General features: G+C 44.2%; 1 protein-coding gene across 3 annotated transcripts in view; it reads left to right on the top strand.

Annotated features, from left to right (window-relative positions):
• Positions 1 to 21,315, top strand: part of LOC124722846 (PDZ domain-containing protein 8) — a 233,602-nt gene that overhangs the window by 134,871 nt on the left and 77,416 nt on the right. For all 3 annotated transcript variants that reach the window (XM_047247971.1, XM_047247972.1, XM_047247973.1), the window contains 2 exons: positions 9,345 to 9,456; positions 12,388 to 12,530. In XM_047247971.1, coding sequence (XP_047103927.1) covers positions 9,345 to 9,456; positions 12,388 to 12,530 — 255 coding nt within the window. The remainder of the gene's footprint in view (positions 1 to 9,344; positions 9,457 to 12,387; positions 12,531 to 21,315) is intronic.

Here is a 21,315-nt window from a genome sequence, read left to right as displayed (position 1 = left end):
ACTTTTTCTCAGTATTGGATTTCCTCATCAATTGCAATGTTAAACACTATTTCTTACTAACACTTCTCTTCCTGGATCACACAGTTTTATTTATACAATACAAAACAGTAGATAGCAACATGGAGAAAGCTGGTGGTGGTACTGACAAGGTGGTCTATGAAGCTAAAATATCTGCGTGTTTTATTCCTTGTATATCATATAATAGGTATGTTTATGATTGGTTTCACTAAATAACTGTTCCACATTTTGTTGGAAAATTGTCATTGATTTTTTTTGTAATCTTTCTTACATTAGCACAGGAGAATGAGGGAAAATTGTTATTGATATCGGTAAATTTATTTTTCTAGAACTGGTTTGTGTTGTACAGTATAAGACTAAGTGTCAATTTGGTCTGTGGGATAGTTTCATGTATGCAGATTTTGAAATATTCATGTTCAGTTTGTTTCAGCAAAATTGATAAACTGGAATTACATTTGCCCTTAAAAATCATGTGATTGTGAGCCTTTATCAATTACATTTCACCTTTGAAATTATTCTCTTGTGATGGCCATGGTATTTTATTTGTGGAATTAAGCCAGCCACAAAAGAAATTCTTCTGAAGAATACAACCTTTTCAGGCTGCTAGGAATAGTCTTAGTCTGAGAAAACACTTTAAATGTGGTAAATGATTGATAGACATCCTGTGCACTTATTACACTTTCAGTGTACTCTTATAATTGATTTGATATCTATTTTTAAGATCTTCCACTGAGTCTCCATGTCAGGAAGATCAAAACGCAGTTGGCAACAGACTGTGGGTCTACCAAACAAAAGTGACGAGACCTGGGAATGTTGGCAACAACGTGATGGGCAATTTCTTTGTTTACAAATGGGCCCTGTGTCTCAATCATTTTTGCAGAAAATAAGTCAGTAATAACTCGCCCCCCCCCCCCCCTCTCTCTCTCTCTCTCTCTCTCTCTCTCTCTCTCTCTCTCTCTCTCTCTCTCTCTCCATCTATCTCTATCTTTCTCTCTCCCTCTCCTCCCCCTCCCTCTCTCCCTCTTACTCCACTCCCCCCCCCCCCCTCTCCCTCCATCCTTCTACATCCGCCCCTGTGGGTCGGGGGGTTACAATATGCCCGAGGTATTCCTGCCTGTCGTAAGAGGAGACTAAAAGGAGTCTCACATGTTTTGGCCTTCATCTGATGGTCCCCTGTAGGGTTTAACCTCCATTTTTCAAAATTTTCCTGAATAGTGAGCCATCGTGCATATAGATCTTTAGACCACTTTCTCATTGTGGCATTGCAGTCATGCTCATTCTCCATCTGTTGGGGGAGGACACCTTCCTGGGTGCATTTTCCTCCATCCACTATGCAGTGTCGTTTTCTGTGCCGATGATATCCGTGGACTTCTTTGCACCTCATATCCAGCATGGTAGCCAGTCCATTGTGGTGAGGCCACCACGTACCCTGCTGTTTGTAGCCCCCAGACTACACAGCTACACAGGGATCGCTCTACTGATGCCTGCGCTGTTAACTCCCTATGTATGCCAGAGAGTAGATGCCCATCTCCCTGGGGCATCGGGACCCCTGGCAATGGCCAGTGTGCCAGGTGGCCCTTGCTGAGGCTGGGTGGCACTCATGGGGAGGGCCCCTGTGTCGGAGTGGGTGGTATCAGGGCAGATGACATGCCATGAAGAATAGTATGTCATCTCTTGCTGGTGGTCCACCACCAGCAGTAGCTAAGCAGTCAAAGTCTAACTTCAATGCTAAGAAATACGACCCCAAATCATTTCCCTCCATGGCCACACCATGTGAGAAATGCCAGGCTAAGGATGGCAACAAAGCTTATTCGCCCCAGTACCTCGTATGTACAAGAGTTAATGGGGAATCTTTCGTGTTAGTGAAGCTTCAGTTTTTTGTGGAGCATTTAAAGGCCAAGTTTGGGGAGGTAGAGGGCTTGTCCAAAATGCGGTCAAGGTCAGTCTTGATAAAAACATCATCCTCTGCCCAGTCACGGGCATTACTCACTTGTGACAAGTTGGGGGATGTACCTGTTACCATCACACCCCATAAGAGCTTAAATATGGTCCAGGATATTATATTCCACAGGGATCTTCTTTTGAAGTCTGATGATGAGCTGTGCGCCTATTTAGAGTGGTGAGGAGTTCATTTTGTCCAGAGCTTCCATCGGGATCTGAGGGATAATCAGGTTGCCACTGGTGCCTTTATCTTGGCCTTTGAGGGTGACACATTACCCGAGAAGGTCAAGGTGATAGTCTGCCATTGTGATGTCAAGCCATATATCACTCCCCCAATGTGATACTTTAAGAACTGGAAGTTCAGCTATGTGTCTTCCTGCTGTACTTCCACCATCACATGTTGAGATTGTGGACGTCCATCACATCCCAGTACTCCATGTGCCCCACCTTCCGTTTGTGCCATCTGCAGAGAGCATCATTCACTTTGCTTGCCAGACTGCAGGATCTTACAGAAAGAGACGAAAATCATGGAATATAAGATCCTGGACCAACTGACCTACACTGAGGCTAAGCGAAAATATGAGAGGCTACACCCACTTACACTGCCGCTATGACAACAGTTCTAGTACCTTCCGTTCCACCGCGTGCAGTTGGCTCTCAGAGCCGTCGGTCTCCACCTGTCCCTTTAATGGTGGGGGTCATTCCCCTCTCTGTTGCTCCTGCACCACTTACTTTGGGAGCAACAGTCCCCCCCCCCCCCCCCCCCAACCATCAGGGACATCAGTCCCCACTTCTCAGTCAGAGAAGCGTACATCTTCTTTGGTTCCTCTCGCTAGGAAAGGGTCCCTTGGATCACTCTCTCCCAATGATCCTACCAGTGGACACCTGCTAGTGGCTGAAGCAGCCACAGGTAGCTGTTCGTAGGGCTTCATGGTCCTCCTCAGTCTCTGAGACTGACTCAGTGAAGTCCTCCCAGCCAGAACAGCCAAAGGTGCAGCGAGAGAAAACCAAAAAGAGGAAGACCCCCAAAAACCCAGACATTGCAGTGGCACCCGTACCACTGCTACCTACAAGCTCTGCATCTGAGGATGAGGTGGAGATTCTGGCATCAGCTGAGACCCTAGATCTCTCTGGACCCTCAGACGCAATAGATGTTGATCGCACAGGTACTCATCTGGTGGCAGCAGGTGACCCTGAGGCAGAGAGAGACTCATTTAGTGTTTCGTGCCTTCCCAATCCCATGAGAACGTCACCCTCCAGTGGAATTGCAGCGGTTTTTTTCACCACCTGGCTGAGCTCCGGCAACTCTTAAACCTCACACCTGCTTTCTGCATTGTCCTCCAGGAAACCTGGTTCCTGGCAATGCAGACCCCTGCCTTCGCAGCTATAGGGGATATTACAAGAACTTCAGTGACTATAATAGAGTGTCAGGTAGAGTTTGCACCCATGTTCTGAACTCAGTATGCAGTGAACCTGTGCCCCTTCATACCTCTCTTGAAGCTGTGGCTGTCAGGATAAGGACAACACAGGAAATAACTGTGTGCAATGTTTATCTTCCTCCAGATGGTGCAGTATCCCTGAATGCTTTGGCTGCACTGATTGATCAATTCCCTACACCTTTCCTACTTTTGGGAGATTTTAACATTCATAACCCCTTGTGGGGTGGCACTGTGCTTTCTGGCTGAGGCAGAGATGTTAAAACTTTACCCTCTGCCTCTTAACCTCTTAAATACTGCCCCCCCCCCCCCCCCACACACACACACACGTCAGTGTGGCACATGGCACATATTCAGCCATTGATCTCTCGATCTGCAGTCCTGGCCTTGGCCCATCTATCCACAGGAGAGCTCATGACGACCTGTGTGGTAGTGACCACTTCCCCATCATCTTGTCACTCCCCTGCCATCATGCCCATGGACGCCTACTCAGATGGGCGTTAAACAAGGCAGACTGGGTAGCCTTCACCTGTGCAGTCGCTGTTGAATCTCCCCCACATGGTGCCATCGATGTTGTGGTTGAGCAGGTCACTATAACGATTGTTTCTGCAGCGACCAACGCAGTCCCTCATTCTTTAGGGATCCCCCGGTGAAAAACAGTCCCTTGGTGGTCGCCAGAAGTTGCTGAGGCAATTACAGAGCATCGTCGAGCTCTACAGCGACATAAGTGGCACTCTTCCCTAGAGCACTTACTAGCTTTTAAGGGGCTCCATGCCAGTTCTCGCCAGATTATAAATTGACGGAAATGGGAGTGTTGGGAGAGGCACGTGGCAACCATTGGGTGCCATACGTCACCTTTCCATGTCTGGATGAAATTCAGACATGTTTTTTGATACCAGACCCTAACAGGGTCCCTGGTGTCAACATCAATGACGCGTTATCCACCTATGCAAACGCGCTTGCGAGCACTTTGCAGAACGCTATGCTTGAGCCTCTGTGCCAGAGAATTACCCCCTAGGCTTTTGCACCCACAAATGGTGGATGGAACAGAAAGTCCTCTCGTTCACATGCCACAGTGAACCCTATAATGCCCCATTTACAGAGTGGGAGCTCCTCAGCGCCCTTGCACATTGCCCCAACACAGCTCCTGGGCCATATCAGATGCACAGTCAGATGATTAAACATCTTTTGTCCGACTACAAGCGACATCTCCTTGTCATCTTCAATCAGATCTGGTGCAATGACATCTTTCCATCACAATTGTGGGAGAGCACCATCATTCTGGTGCTGAAACCCAGTAAAAACCTGCTTGATGTGGATAACTATCGGCCCATCAGCCTCACCAATGTTCTTTGTAAGCTGCTGGAACATATGGTGTGTCAGCAGTTGGGTTGGGTCCTGGAGTCACGCAGTCTACTGGCTCAATGTCAGGGCGGCTTCCACCAAGGTCGCTCTACCACTGATAAATAATCTTGTGTCTCTCAAGTCTGCCATCCAAACAGCCTATTCCGGACGTCTACACCTGGTTGTCATCTTTTTTTGACTTACGTAAAGCATACGACACGACCTGGTGACATCATATCCTCACCACATTGTTTGAGTTGGGTCTCCGGGGCCCACTCCCGATATTTATCCAAAACTTTCTGCCCCTATGTATCTTCTGTGTCCAATTTGGTGCCTCCCATAGCCCCCCCCCCCCCCCCCTCCCAGTATCCAGGAGAATTGTGTTCCACAGGGCTCTGTATTGAGTGTGTGTCTATTTTTAATGGCTATTAATGGTGTAGCAGCAGCTGTAGGGCTGTCAGTCTCACCTTCTCTGTATGGGGATGACTTCTGCATTTCGTACTGCTCCTCCAATACTGGTGTTGCTGAGCGGTGCCTACAGGGAGCCATTCACAAGGCTAGCCCACGGCTTCCGGTTTTCAGCTGTGAAGTCGTATGTCATGCACTTCTGTCGGCATCGTACCATTCATCTGGAAACAGAACTTTACCTTAATGATGATCCACTCACTGTAGTGGAGATATATCGATTCTTAGGACCAGTTTTCAATGCCTGATTGACTTGGTTGCCTCACCTTCGTCAACTTAAGCAGAAGTGCTGGCAGCAACACCAACGGGTGTGCAGATTGCTCTATGCTGGTGCAACTCTACAGAGCCCTTGTTCAATACCACCTTGACTATGACAGGCTGGTTTACGGATTGGTGGCACCCTCAGTGTTGCATTTCCTCGACCCATTGCACCACTGTGGCGTTCGCCTAGCGATGACCTTTTTAGAACGAGTCCGGTGACCAGTGTCCTGGTGGAGGCCAGAGTCCCTCCATTGCAGATACGACGTGCACAACTGCTTGCCAGTTATGTTGCACACATTCGTAGTTCTCCTGAGCATCCGAATTACCGTCTCCTTTTCCCCAGCCCCGGCAGTCCCATCTCCCGCATTGGTGCCCCAGGTCAGGGCTAACGATTACAGCTTGCATGGGATCCCTTCTATCTGAACTGGAGTCCTTCCCTTTACCACTTCTACTTGAGGTCCATTTATGTACACCTCGCCTGAAGCTTCATCTGGACCTTTTGCATGGACCTAAGGACTCTGTTAACCAAACGGCTCTCTGCTGTCACTTCCCCTCGATCCTTGACGTTTTCCGGGGCTCTGAAATTGTTTACACCAATGGCTCGATGGCTGATGGTAATGTTGCCTTTGCCTATGTTTGCAGAGGCCATATTGAACAGCATTCCTTTCCCGCTGTCTACAGTGTATTCACTGCAGAACTTGTGGCCATATCTTGTGCACTTCAGTACACCCGTTCCTGTTCTGGTGAGTCATTTCTTCTCTGTTCTGACCCCGTGAGCATCTTACAAGCTATCGACAAGTGCTACCCTCACCATCCTTTGGTAGTTACCATCCAGGAGTTCATCTCTGCCTTGGAGTTCAGTGGTGTTTGTGTGGATCCCAGGACATGTCAGAATCCCAGGCAACGAACTTGCTGACAGGCTGGCCAAAGAGGCTACCCAGAAACCGCATCTGGAGATGGACATCTCTGAAACTGCCCTGCGTTCTGTGTTACGCCACAAGGTTTTTCGGCTTTGGGAGATGGAATGGCATAATAGTACGCACAACAAAATGCATGTCATCAAGGAGACTTCGAATGTGTGGAAGTCTTCCCTGCAGGCTTTTCTCAGGGAATCAGTTGTCCTTTGTTGGCTCCACATTGGCCATACATGGCTAACACATGGTTACCTCCTCCGTTGTGATGATCCACCTCAGTGTCACTATGGCTCACAAATGACAGTTGTCCACCTCTTGCTAGACTGCCCACTTTTAGCCACTCTGTGGCAGACTTTTAACTTTCCCAGCACCCTTCCTTTGGTGTTGGGCGGCAGTGCCTCAACAGCAGCTTTAGTTTTATGTTTTATTCATGATTGTGGGTTTTATCATTTGATCTAAATTTTAGCACATGTCCTTTGTCCCTCTGTGCCCTCCACCCTAGTGCTTTTAGGATAGACGTTTTAATGTGTTGCAGAATGGCTGGCTTCTCCTTTTTTTTTCTCATGGTCAGGCAGACATGGTAATCTGCTTTCCTGTTTTAATCTCTTCTACCTCTTTCTTGCGTCTCTCTGTGGTTTTCTTGTCCAATTTTGTTCATTTTAGTGTTTGTTGCTCTTCTGTTATTCCTGTGGTTTTTTGCTTTCTTCCAGTTGTGGTTTGTATCTCCCGATTGTTTTACTCCCACCCTTGTAGAATTAATTTAAGTGGAATGAGGGACCGATGACCTAGCAATTTTGTCGCTCCACCCTCTTTCAAACCAACCCACCACCTCTCTCTATGCCTTCCTGTACTTCCCAGAAGAACCTGTAGCTTACCAAATGCAAATTGTTGTCAACTGATGTTCTAGCAACTTGAATATTTGACTACTTACTGGGTGGCTAAAACACTAAGTCTCCAATGGAGACAATTTTGTATGTATCATTATACCAAGACATGATTCAATATGGTGTATTTTGCTTTTCATTGAGGGTGGGGGTAAAACTATCTGCCAGCTTTGGCTTTAATTGGAAAAGTGTGTGTAACTGCCCAGAAAGTATTCCTAAACATATTCTGAAGCATTTACTCTGTGGATGGTGTATACATTAGTTCATTCAACTCAAGGAAGAGATTTTTGAGAAGATGTGAAGATAGTTTTATGTAAAACATGAAATATACAGTACTTTCTCAAAAATTTTCAATGTGATCCTTGTATAGCTTGCTACATATGCTACACACAGCACATATTGAGTGAATATTACAAAATTGTAATTGTAACAATATAATGAAAAGGGTGGTTGCTACTCCTCATATAGCAGAGGTGCTGTTGCAGAAAGGCACAACAAAAAGACTGTCACACAGTTAGCTTTCGACTAGCGAGGCATTTTACAAAATTAGACACACACACACACACACACACACACACACACACACACACACACACACACACACACGACCACAGGCTTAGACAGAGAGTGACGGTGTGGTGTTTGTGACAGTACTGGAGTAAGTGGTGGTGGGAGGATGTACAGGACAGGTCTTGCATCAAGGTCTATTACAAGGATATGAGCCATGTGGCAAAGGGTTGGGAACAGGGGTTGTGTAGGGATGGATGAGGATATTGTGTAGGTTTGGTGGGCAGCAGAACACCAGTGTGGCAGGAGTAGGAAAGATAGTGGGCATGACATTTCTCATTTCAGGGCGTGACAAGAGGTAGTTGAAACCATGGTGGAGAATGTAACCCAGTTGCTCCAGTCCTGGGTGGCACTGAGTCATGAGGGAAACGCTCCTCTGTGGCTGGATGGTGGGGTTTGGGATGTGTTGGGTGACTGAAAAGATAAGGCATGAGAGATCAGTTTTTGTGCAAGGTTGGGAGGGTAATTACGATCTGTAAAGGCTTCAGCGAGATCCTCGGTATATTTTGAGAGGGACCACTCAACACTACAAATGGCGAGGCTGTATGGAAGACATGTCTTGTACATCCTCCCTCCACCACCTACTGCAGTATATTCACAAACATCACCTATCCCATCAAAGGCAGAGCTACCTGTGAAACCAGTAATATGATCTACATGCAAAGCTGCAACCATCGTGCTGCATTCTACGTGGGTGTGGGGTATGGCAACCAACAACTTGTCTGTCCGCATGAATGACCACTGACAAACTGTGGCCAAGAAACAACTGGACCCCCTGTTGCTGAGTACACCACCCAAAACGATGTCCTTCATTTCAATGAGTGCTTCACAGCCAGTGCCATCTGGATCCTTCCAACCAATACCAGCTTTCCTGAATTACGCAGGTGAGGACTCGCCCTGCAATATATCCTATGTTCCTGTAACCCTCCTGGTCTCAACCTTCGTGAGTCATGTCCTTACCCATCAAGCCCCTTCCCTGTTCCCATCCCAGCACTACACAGCCCTCTAATCCACCAACTCACCCAGTCCTTTTTACTTCCCTCCTTTTCCACTAACCCCCCCCCCCCCCCCCCCAGTCTTTTTACTTCTCTAATTTTCCACTAACCCACCCCCCTTTCTCCCCCACCCTCTGTCCAACCTCCCAACTGCACCTATCTGCCCCACTCTCCACCGCATCCCTGCACACCCCCAGCAGCACTTTACAGTCCCCCACCCTCAGCCTGCTGTCCCTCCCTCTCCCTGCCCCAGCCTTCTCCTTGTGTGTGTGTGTGTGTGTGTGTGTGTGTGTGTGTGTGTGTGTGTGTGTGTGTAATTTTGAGAAAGACCTTGTTGGCCAAAAGCTAACTGTGTGACAGTCTTTTTGTTGGGCCTTTGACTCAGTATCTCCGTTACATGGTGAGTAGCAACTATCCTTTTCATTATATTGTTGCATTCCATCCTTTATATTACAAAATTGTGTGATGTACTCTGCCCTGAAAGATGATTTTGGCCTTGAAAAAGTTTTTACTCTGCAGGAACTGGATACATTAAAACTTCCAGACCAGCGCAAGAACAGTGAAGGTCTGCGTCATCGGAAGCTGTCTGAGCAGAGTGATAGCAGTGTGTCAAATCCTGCTTCGGTACCAGGTTTGCTATCTGTGTACTACTAACTTAATTTTTTAAACACCTGCACATTTCTGTATTTAACATGATTCAGATGTTCCCTTCTGCCAAATTTCCACTTTTGAATACAAAGGAGTTAATATCTTTTTCTGTGGTATATGTTACAGTATGCTTCGTGAAATAACAGCCAAAAATAAAATCATTTAAAGATGTATAAATTGGCTACATACCAAACTAACATGCAGCATCTGTTCCTCGATGAGAAATTGAAAGGAAAGGAATATTGTTTATTTTTTTCCTCTGGAATAGTGAGTTTGGGCTACTGATAGTGTTACAGACTGGAGTAGGAGGTAATAGGTACTTTGTATCGAGTCTGACAGGTCTAATGTTGGGGTCGTACTGAAAGCATAATGGTATAATAAAAAAAAATGTTAGTGAGCAAGTATTACTATTAATCATAGGAAGAAAAGGGGAAGATGAAAGCGGAATGAGAGAGTGAGAGAGAGAGAGAGAGAGAGAGAGAGAGAGAGAGAGAGAGAGTGTGTGTGAGATTGATTCTAACTCTGCAGGCTTGAGTAGAGTAAGAATAAGAGTGGTGAATATTCAAGAACCTGGCAGGCTACAACTGTGCTATGACGGAAAGCACAGTAAAAGATTTTGGGGTAAGTGGAATAAAATTCAAGTAAAAACTAGTAATGGATGGAGGCATTAGTAAAGAGGGTACAGGGACATAAGTGAAGTGAAAAAAGGAAGTATAAATTTAAAAAAAGAAAAACGAGGGTCAATTTTGGTAGAAAAAGAAAGGTATAATGTAAGAAGTTAAAGTAGGGATGAGGAGGAAGAAATAAGAAAAACTCTGTCATGCCTCACAAGTGGTGTCAACAAAGGATGTCTTGGACAGAAAATTTACACATCTGAAATACCGACGAGCCTAACAATGGCAACAAGTACCCAAATCATGCGAAAGAGGCGCCCTTGGTAGAGTGAAAGAGATGGTGGAGTAGTGCATGTTTGTGTGAGTGTGCTTGCTCAATAATCTTCAATAATCTAGAGATCTGCCAGCCAATAATGACACGTTGTTTTTGTTTTAGAGACATCTATTCTGCAGTTGTAAGTAGTATGAGAGTTATTCCATCTTTTGTGACAGTAAATACTGTTACTGGGATTTGACCAAATTTCAGGAACAAGTCTAAAGAAACCCGCTATGGCTGGACAGATTAGGATGGGACCATTAACAATGGGTCAATCAGTGTGAAGAGAAAGATAAACAGTGATAAAATGGACAAATGGAGACAGCACTATAGATAAATTATGTCCATTTAGTAACCCAGAGAGAGAGAGAGAGAGAGAGAGAGAGAGAGAGAGAGAGAGAGAGAGAGAACCTGGGACGTAGCAAAGTTAGAACCGATGGTGCATCATGGCAGCTAGATGATAGTGTAGCAAATACACCATTGAGTCCAGTCTTGCTGCATACAGAACTTATACAGTGGCCAGCAGAATGATATGTTGAACCATGGCCAGCTACACTAGCAGTCATGGGTTTAGCTGACGAGATCCAGTTCCATGCTCTCTGGCAGCCTCTATCAGATGCAGGGCTGAGATACTAGAGTTAAAAAATCTTATTTGGACTGGATGCATTTTGCCTTTATCCAAAACATCTTCAGTGGCCAGTTTTTTGGCTCCTACATTATTTCTGTGCATTGTGCTGTTCCCAGGCACTGGATTATTAGCACAGTGCATTGCATTGACACACAATTTTTTTTTTTTCATTTTCATGTTATTTTCTATCCACATTTACCTCATGTCGTCAAAAGTACATGGGTTGAACATGGATAGATAATAACATGAAAGCACTCCATCTACAGGCCACAAGTGGCCCATTGGGACCATCCAGCCGCCGTGTCATCCTCAGCTGAGGATGCCGATAGGAGGGGTGTGTGGTCAGCACACCCCTCTCCCGATTGTTATGATAGTTTTCCGTGACCGGAGCTGCTACTATTCAGTCAAGTAGTGCCTCAGTTGGCATCACAAGACTGAGTGCACCCCAAAAGATGGCAACAGTGCATGGCAGCCCGGCTGGTCACCCATCCAGATAATAACATGAAGACAAGAAAATATTGTTGTTAGTGCAATGCAGTGTACTAATAATCCAATGCTTATGTGTAGAACAACATGTGGAAATACTGTAGGAGCTAAAACAACTCATTACTGAATATGGTTTATATAAAAGCAAAACATGTCTGGTCCTAATAAGACTTTATAATAGTCATAAAAGACAGAATAACTCATATATTACTTGCAATAATTTTGCATATGCTGTAGATTTGGTACATTGTTAGATGCACTTCATTGATACCAATCTAAACAGAATGCAGGACTGAAATCAGATTAAACAAAATGCAACATATTAAAAGACAGTATAAACTGAGAGAGAAAGATTTGTTTTCTTGTCCAGCATGTGGAGTGTCTTGATGGGCTAAACTGGTTATGCTTTAAAAAAAAAAGTGCAAGTGGTGCTGACATTTTATGCAAAATAAAGAGAAGTAACACCCAAACCAAAAGAGATTTATTGCAGAGGTTACAGCACTTCGAAAAAGTTTGATAGAAATGTTCAGATATAATTTTGAACAGGGTAATTATATTTCTAACTACATCAGTAAACTAGCAGAATGTACAGCTATCACTGTCACTTATGTTAGAAACTGCTGTTTGGAAAAACATGTGCTTTGAAGAGTGTTTAGTGTGAATACTTTCAAACACATCACTATGTACAAAATAAGTCTGAGACAAAGAAACATGTGGAGAATTTCCTTGGACACTGGAAATAATGACAAGCTCCTTATAAAATAAAATTTTAAAAATCTATTATTGTGAAGGAGATTTTTTGTACATTGTATAATTTTCATAACTATTATTTGAGAAAAAATATTATTCTTATTATTTTATAATTTGCAGGTTCACCTGCAAAGACAACAGATTATTCCAGACAGCCAAGTCCTGTGCATGGTCAGAAGTTACTTCTGGATTCTATTATGGATGGAGGAACATCTGTTGATTCGTTGCAGATACATAAGACAAGAGAACTACCCTTCAGCAAGGTAAATACATGGATGGTGCTTACAAGGAAAGTACTCAGTTATGGCAGTGCAGAAAATTTCTTGAGGATAAAATGATATTGCATGGAAAATTTATTTGTGGAATATCTGGAAAGGATTCTCCAGTATTGGGCTCCATGGAAGTTGAATGTCCATCTGTCGAATGGACCCAGTTGGCTGGTAGAGGACATAGTATTGCTGCAGTGCTGTGCTCACACAGTGAACGCGCCACCCATTTTGCCACATGAATATGCTGGTCAATAGTGTTCCTCATGGGCAGTATAAAAATATCATCCCAGCAAGTAGTCTGTTAGTTCTGTACTCACATCTGATATTCTTGTTATTGTCATTGCTGTAATACGAACTTTTTGATAACAACCTCACTTGTGACTTGTTTCTTCTCTGTGGCCGCATATTAGTTTGTGTTTCTCTTTGTTCTTGACCGCTTGAAATCACTGTGTCAAAGGTTCTCACTTTGCGCCATATTATTGAATTGGTGGTTTTGGGTGTGTCGTGGTCTGTGTCTTGTCAGCTGTCGATCAGCAATGTTTGGCTTGACTGCTATTTGGTATCATGTTCTCTTCATAGGTAGGCCTTGTGCCTTGCAGCTTCACCTGTTTTCTCTTGTGGGTTCTGACATGTCCTCTGATACGCAGCTACAACTGGATATACCATTGGTGGTGAGGACAAAGGAAGTTGTTTTCTGTTGCAGCAGCTACTGATAGATTTGTTTACAAAAGTCACCTCAGCTTCAGATGGACAAACTCTGAGAGGCTGAGTCGCTTTGCTCCAGGCCTCAGACTCCCTCACAGTTGATGCCCCCACCATACCATATGTCCTCCACCGTTACCTGCCTTCTAGTGATGCTACGGATGAATGGGACACTTATTTGCATCAACTGATGCAACATTTCATGGTGATTCGAGTCACGGATGATTCATTACAGTGATCATTATTTCTATAGTGGGCATTCCCAGACACATTTCTTCTGCTTCAAAAATTAGCACCTCTGTCTGATCCCTTCACACTCTTCTTTCAGGAGATATGCAGTCTATTGGCTAATTATTATTCCTAGAGATATCATGTAGTTTTCCACATGCTTGAGTTTCCCCAGTACCATAAAGAGTTGAGACAATCATACTGCTCCTGGGTCAATGACGTGCAAGGTCTCATCTGCAAATGCAATTTCACTTGCACCTATAAAGGCTTGCAAGGTTTTGTACATGGACTCCATGATTTGTGATGTCATAGTTCAGTTTGCACCTGATCAAGAGGTCTGTACAATGGCAGTGAAATTGGATAACCCATTGTTGGAGGACATCATCCGCATTGCACACTCATTCAAAATTGCCCACGTTGTAATGAACAATGAAGGGTGAAGCCCCCAAGTTGCAGCAGTTAACCACCGAGCGAGGTGGCGCAGTGGGTAGCACACTGGTCTCACATTCGGGAGGACGACGGTTCGATCCCGTCTCCGGCCGTCCCGATTTAGGTTTTCCGTGATTTCCCTAAATCGCTTCAGGCAAATGCCGGGATGGTTCCTTTGAAAGGGCACGGCTGATTTCCTTCCCCATCCTTCCCTCACCCGAGCTTGCGCTCCATCTCTAATGACCTTGTTGTCGACGGGACGTTAAACACTAATCTCTTCTCTTCTTCTGCAGCAGTCAATGTGCCACTACGCATTCCACCCCGTGTCGCAGGTTGCAGACAAACCCCAGGTTGCGGCAGCACTTTGATTTATCGTTGTCCAATATCTCGTAGATGGCCATGGGGCTGCTCCCTTCGTGGCCACACTGATTTTCTGTTCACTCCAAGCAGAATGTCCAGAATGCTTTGGATCCTTTAAATGCAGTGGCAAAGAGGGGCATCTCTACTCATTTTATCAAAGCTGTGCAAGTCCCTCTCTGATGAAGTCAATGTTATATCACTTGCAGTCCCTTTCCAGGAGCTGGATAATGTCTGTACTGCATTTGCATCTACACTGACAGAAAAAAAAAATCACAACACCAAAAAACAATTAATGAAGAGTAATGAAATTTTGGGAATACATTTGTCCATGTAACATACTTAAGTGATTATCATTGCAGTGGAGTTCCATGCCTAATGCACTTGGTCTGTCAGTACAGGAACGATTAATATTGTTTGTGGATTATGCTGGAGCTGTCATTGTCAATACAGGAACAATTAATATTGTTTGTGGATGATGCTGGAGCTGTCATTTGATGTCCCATGAGTTTCAATTGGAGACAGGTCTGGTGATTGAGCAGGCCAAGGCAACACGTCGAAACTCTTAGAGCATATTGGGTTTCAACAGCGGTGTGTGGGTGAGCATTAACCTGTTGGAAAACCCCCTAAATGCTGTTCATGAATGGCAGCACAGCAGGTTGAATTAGCAGACTGATGTACATATTTGCAGTCAGGGTGTGTGAGATAACCATGAGAGTGCTCCTCCTGTCATGCATAAATGCACCTCACACCATGCAGGTCCAATGTGTCTAGCATGCAGACTGTTTGGTTGCAGACCCTCAGCTGGCTTTCTTCAACAAACGGCCATCACTGGTACCGAGGCAGAACCAGCTTTCATGAGAAAACATTACAGACCTTGACCCTGCCCTCCAGTGAGCTCTTGCTTGACACCAGTGAAGTCGGAATTGGCAGTGGTTTGGGGTCAGTGGAATGCATTTTGTCACTGTGGTGCCAACTGCTGCTCAGATTGTTGCTGCAGATGTTGTACAATGTGCCAGAGCCATATGCCGAATGTAATGGTCATCCCTCTTGGTAGTGCGATGTGGCTGTCCAGAAACTGGTCTTCTTGTGACCATACATTCTTGTGACTACTGCTGCCAGCAATCATGTTCAGTTGCTACATTGCTGCCAAGTTTTTCTGCAGTAATGCAGAAGGAACATCCAGCTTCTCATTGTCCTACTACCTGACCTCACTCAAACTCAGTGATGTGTTGATAGTTGTTGTATCCTGCCTCCTCGTCAAATATAAGGTGCCTAGGAAACCTTCATTCTTGGATCACTAGACAACAATTCAAGCAAATAGTATTAATGGAGTTTTTATTACAGAAAATAACTTTGAGAAATACAGATGTTACAAGCAAAGGGTGACAGACAAAATAAGAAATCTCTTCAGTATAGACACTGTTACATAGTAGAAGTGAAATGACTAGTCTCGAAGCTATTCCTAAACTTGCTGCTGTGGAACTCGGCGAACTGAGCCAAGGCCAGGTGGCACAGCAGTTATGTCCTGTTCATGTAGAGGGCAATGCCGTTGTTTTGTTGTCCTGCAGAGGGGCTGGTCTCCTTGCAATTAGCTGACATCATCTCAGAAACCTCTCTGCTCTAATGTTCCCTCCTGGTGTGTCGGCACTTGGCTTTACACCAGAACATCCCTCACCTCCAAAGTGACAGACCATCTTCATATAAGGAGCTCGACAATGGGAGGGGAGGCGAGGCAGGATCATGGATGCTGTGCTGGACCGGAGGAAGCTGTAGCTGCAGAAGACATCAGGCATCTGACCGTACCCCACCATCCGGCCTTCGCTGTGGTGGAAACATCCCCTGGAAAACAACCAGAAGGGTACGCATCCACCTCCTGAGGCCCACAGCAAGATGTAGTAGGCATTGGCTGCTGCAGTGTGGGTGGCTCCAGCTCCATCGGTAGGATGAGAGGAGGCGGAGAAGACGAAGGCTCCATCTCCATGGGGTCATCGTGTGGTGTTGTGTTGACATCTTCTGGTGGCTGCTGTGGCCACACTGTCCATGGGATCCGTGAATCTGGGGGAAGAGATACAGAAGGATCAGCGTAGACATGACAGTGGCAAATTTGATTGTGATGTCAGCACTGCAGTCTGTCGGGGCCTGAAATGAAGTACATGCATGTGCAAAGTCGATGAAGGATCTTGCCTTGTGCACTCCGTCTGCTGCTGCTGCTGCTGCTGCTGCTGCTGCTACTACTACTAAAAACCCTGAAAAACATATCATCATGCAGCATGAAGCGATACTTGTGGCCTTACTTTGGTGCCGGATGCTGAGGAGTGTGGAGCAATGTCCAATGGCGACGGCCGTGAAGCAATTCCACTGGCGATGGTCCGTCTCATGGGTGTTAACGATAGGAGGTGAGAAACAGGTGCAATGCTTGATCCCTGGTATGTGCAGTGTGAAGTTTGCCCATCTGCTGCTTGAAGGTTCTGACAAAACATTCTACTTTGCCGTTTGACTGTGGATTGAATGGTGCACTAGTTAGATGCTGTATGCCATTGTGTTCACAGAATGTTTCAGATTCATTTGACATGAACTGAGGGCCATTGTCTGACACTATGACTTCAGGCAAACCTTCGAGGCAAAAAATAGATGACGGTACCTGAACTGTGCTACATGACGTTGTTGAGTTCATTGGCACAGCAAAAAGCAACTTTCTGTAAGAGTCTACCACAATCAACCAACAAATGTTCCCAAAAGGTCCCACAAAGTCTATGTGCACACATTGCCATGGTGATTGCAACTTAGACAAGCAGAGAATTTTTGTGGTGGAGCGGACTGATTTTCCGCACATGCATGACACTGTTACGTCATCTGTTCTATTTGCGTGTCCATACTCTCCAAGTACAGTGTCGATGCGCTAACTGTTTCATACGAACAACCTCCAGTGTCGGTGAAGTATCTGCAACACTTCTTTTTACAAGGCTGTGGGGATCAACACATGTGACTGTCCAATGTCATTTTGAACAAGAATAACACCTTTCTGTATAGCAAGGCTATGCCGACGTGCAAAGTATCAGCACACTATAGAGTTCTTTATGCTATGCAACGAGTGAGGCCAAGATGTGCGAATGTATTGTTGCAAAATGTTCAAATCAGAATTAGCTTCTGTGGCCTGTGCAATTTTCCTATAGGTTAGAGGAGAGGACTGAAACAATTCAGAATCTTGACCATTGATGTGACAGCAAGATGAAGGAGAAGCGTGAAAGTCTGTATCAAGGCCAGTCGGAAGACGTGAAAGTGTGTCTGCATTACCAAGTTGAGTTGTCAGATTATACAGAATTTTGTACTGGTACTGAGACAACAATAAAGCCCATCTTTGCAATTTTTGGGCAGTTTGTACAGGAAGCGGCTTCATCAGATGAAACAAGGACTGCAGTCGCTTGTGATCTGTTACTAAGTAGAATTTTCTGCCATGCAAATATTGGTGGAATTTGGTGACACCATACACCCCAGCTGACACCTCTTTCTCTATTTGTGAATAGTTACACTGAGCTTTGGATAACACTTTTGATGCGAAAGCAATAGGCCTGTCTTTATCACCAGTTCTGTGTGAAAGCACTGCACCGATTCCGTAAGAGGAAGCATCAATGTGCAGTACAATTGGTTTGTTAGGATCAAAGTGAACCAAGCATCAATCCCTGAGCAATGCACCTTTAAGTTTTTGAAAAGCTTCTTGGCACTCACCTGTCTACACCAAGGGGACTTTTTTGTGATGCAAGCAATGCAATGACGCTGCAGTTTGTGCAGCTTTCTGTATGAACTGAATATAGTAGGTCATTTTGCCTAAGACTGACTGCAATTCTGTGACATTACGAGGAACTGGCAAGTCACGGATGACTAACAAATATGACTGAAGAGGATCTACACCTTGACTGTTGATGACAAGGCCATGATACCGCAACTCAGGCTTAAAAAATCACACTTGTCCAGTCTGCACTTTTGTCCTGTATCAGACAACACATGAAACAAAGCGCACAAATTTTCACTGTGTTCTTCAGGTGTATTACCTGCTACGACAATATCGTCCAAATAGTTTGAAAAGTTTGGTACTTGACCAGTTAGCTGTTCCAAATACCATTGGAAAATTGTGGGTTTGGGAGCATTGCCTAAGGCAAATGCAAATATTTAAAGAAGCCCAAATGAGTGTTCACAATACACACGCTTTTTGAGATTTTTCATCTAGTGGTATTTGAAGATGTGTGTCTCGCAAATCAATTTTTGAAAAGTAACAACCAGTGCCTAGTCTGTCCACGAGATCCTCTGGGCGTGTCAATGGATAAGTATCAATCACAGTTTGTGGGTTGACTGTAGACTTAAATTCAACACAGAGGCAAATGTGACCTGAAGGTTTGGGTAGCAAAGCCAGTGGAGTTGCAAATTGACTAGATTGTATGGGCACAATGGCTCCACTATCTTGCAATTCTTTAAGTTCCATAGCCACTTTGTCCCGTAATGCAATGGGAACAGTTCTGGCTTGGCAAAATTTTGGCTGAGCATTGCATTTTATAGTAAAATGTGCAACAAAATTGTTAGCCTTGCCTAAACCTTCAGAAAAGAGTTCAGGGAATTCTTTCAGCAAGCTAGCTACACTGTATTTTGCATTGAATGCAGACACTGACAACACATTTTCCTGAATATTAAAGCCACAAATCAAATGGATCAAGGGCAAATATGATCCCACAGTCATGTGATTGGAGCACAGTAAAAGTTACAGTTCGCGTATGCGACCTTCCTGCAGCCAGTAGTCAAAGGGCTTGGGTCTTTGCCTGTACCTCCATTCCAGCCCCCCACAGCACTGTACAGAGCATTTCCACTTGTATGTACTTATTTCATAGGGGAGTGGTCAGATATTGGGCTCTGCAGATGTTGTATGCTGGTGCAGGAAATGGACCTTGATGGCCATTGGAGGATGTATGATCACTGCAACACTGCACTTGCATAGTGAGCATGTCATCCATCTCACTATGTGAATATACTAGGCAGTAGTTTCCTCATGGCCGGTATAAATATGGCCACCTAGCAGTCAGTCAGTCAGTTCTGTACTCATGTCTCTTATTGTTGGTTACTATCATTACTGTACTACGGACTATTAAATAACAATCCTGGTCAAATTTTGGATAGTCTCTCTCTTTGCTCTTGACCCGTTGACATTGTTGTGGCAAAGGTTCTTGCTTTGCACTTGGTTGTTGCATAGGTTGTTTTGGGCTTGTCCTGGTCTGTGTTTTTTCTGACATCAGTCAACCATGTTTAGCTTGAATACCACTTGCTATTGTGTTCTCTTCTGAAGGTGGCTCTTCCCCCTTCGGCTTCGCCCATTTCTCTCCTGGATTCTGACACTTGTGCTGATCAGTGCCTACATGCGGATATAGCAGATTCTTCTTATTTTAAATGTGTTGGTGAAATCTAAAGATCATTACAAGTCAGCTGTAAGGATGCTAGTGGGCCATGAACAGGTTCATGTTGAGAGGATACCACATGAGTGCTTATTGCTTTGCCATGGCTTATTTTTAGTACTACTGTACTCAGTGCTGTAATGAATATTGATTATAATGCAGTATATAGTTTTGAGTTGCCAATATGTTTAATGCTGATATGTCATTTGCAACAATGTTACAGGCATGAGAGAGCCTTGTGCACAAGATGATACTGTCTTGATTAAAGAGCAGCATTCCAGATAACAGTGAAGCAGGAATCGTAGACAAGCATCAGAATTCTTTAATCTTAGTGAACTTACCAGATTGATAAACCGGTCCTGTGGTGTAGTTTCATTAATGGTGTCCTCATGATATGGATCCAAGGTGAACAGATTCTTTCTACTTCCCACAAGAGCCTTAACAACTTCCTAGAAAATCATTTCACTTAGTTGTCTGCTGCTCAACTGCTCAACATGCCACATTTCTTGATGTCGGCCTCTACCTCTGTGATGTTGTTATACATGCGTGCCAAGTGCTAACAGATGCCCGAGGTGGAAGGGTTAGCAGCTGTCATTGGTACCTTCAGATGCAACATATGTCATATATCCATATCAAGATTGGACAAGGCCTTTGATGATAGTGTACTGTGTAGTACTGTCACACGGTAACTCAGTGACATTTTACATGTTCATGTGTGGATGTTGTTGTCTTCAGACCAAAGACTGTTTGATGCAGCTCTCCATGCTACTCTATCGTGTGCAAGCCTCTTTATCTCAAAAAAAAAAAAAAAAAAACACTACTGTATTGATATATTGATACATCAATATTTTTCACAAAAATATTGATTATCAATACATCAATATTTTCCACAAAAGTATCAATATGTATTGATGATATTTTTTCACTGGTATATCAATACCAAAATGGCACTATTGAGTGCCAATATTTTTATTTTATGTTATATTTTTTTTGTAATTTTCAATAAACATTTGTCATTGTTCTTTTGAAATTGTAGTAGAACATAAATTTTACTTTCACTGTGTGAAGGAGTCTTACTACTTTTTAATGCAACTAGTGTGCTATTTCTTCATATCTGCGGCATTCTTCAAAAACAGTTGTTCTCTCTGAAAATGAAACTCATGAACAAAAATCTAAATGACAAGAATGGTCCATGTGGTGGACAGAGATGTGTGAGGGAAATACTGATGTAATCAGTGCTCAGTGCTATCGACAGAAACTGCAGTGTTTAACTCCACCATGCAATTTTTACTGCTAGCTCACTGGCATTTGCAGAAATGAAAAAACAGGGAAGTAAATGTGAAGTGTTCCAGACAAATCCAGTATGTGGCGAAATTGAACAACAAATCCATTGGATACCTTTTGTTGTGCCACTTACCTGCAGTTACCATTGTTAGCAATGTGGTTACTGCCAGGTGTGAGTGGGCATTGTTTTCCTTTCAGTTCTTGCTCTAAGGGGGGATAAGCAGGCTGCTGGCTTGTTGATGTACAGAATATTTAGTAATACATCAATAGTTAAATATACAGCTCTAAAACTGGCAGTGTATATACAATGTGCAGACAAAATATCAATATATCGGATTCCC

This window comes from Schistocerca piceifrons, chromosome X (genome assembly GCF_021461385.2).
Source record: "Schistocerca piceifrons isolate TAMUIC-IGC-003096 chromosome X, iqSchPice1.1, whole genome shotgun sequence".
NCBI classification, from domain to species: Eukaryota; Metazoa; Arthropoda; class Insecta; order Orthoptera; family Acrididae; genus Schistocerca; species Schistocerca piceifrons.
Note: the sequence above shows the minus strand (reverse complement) of the source record. Positions and strands in the feature narration are given on the sequence as shown.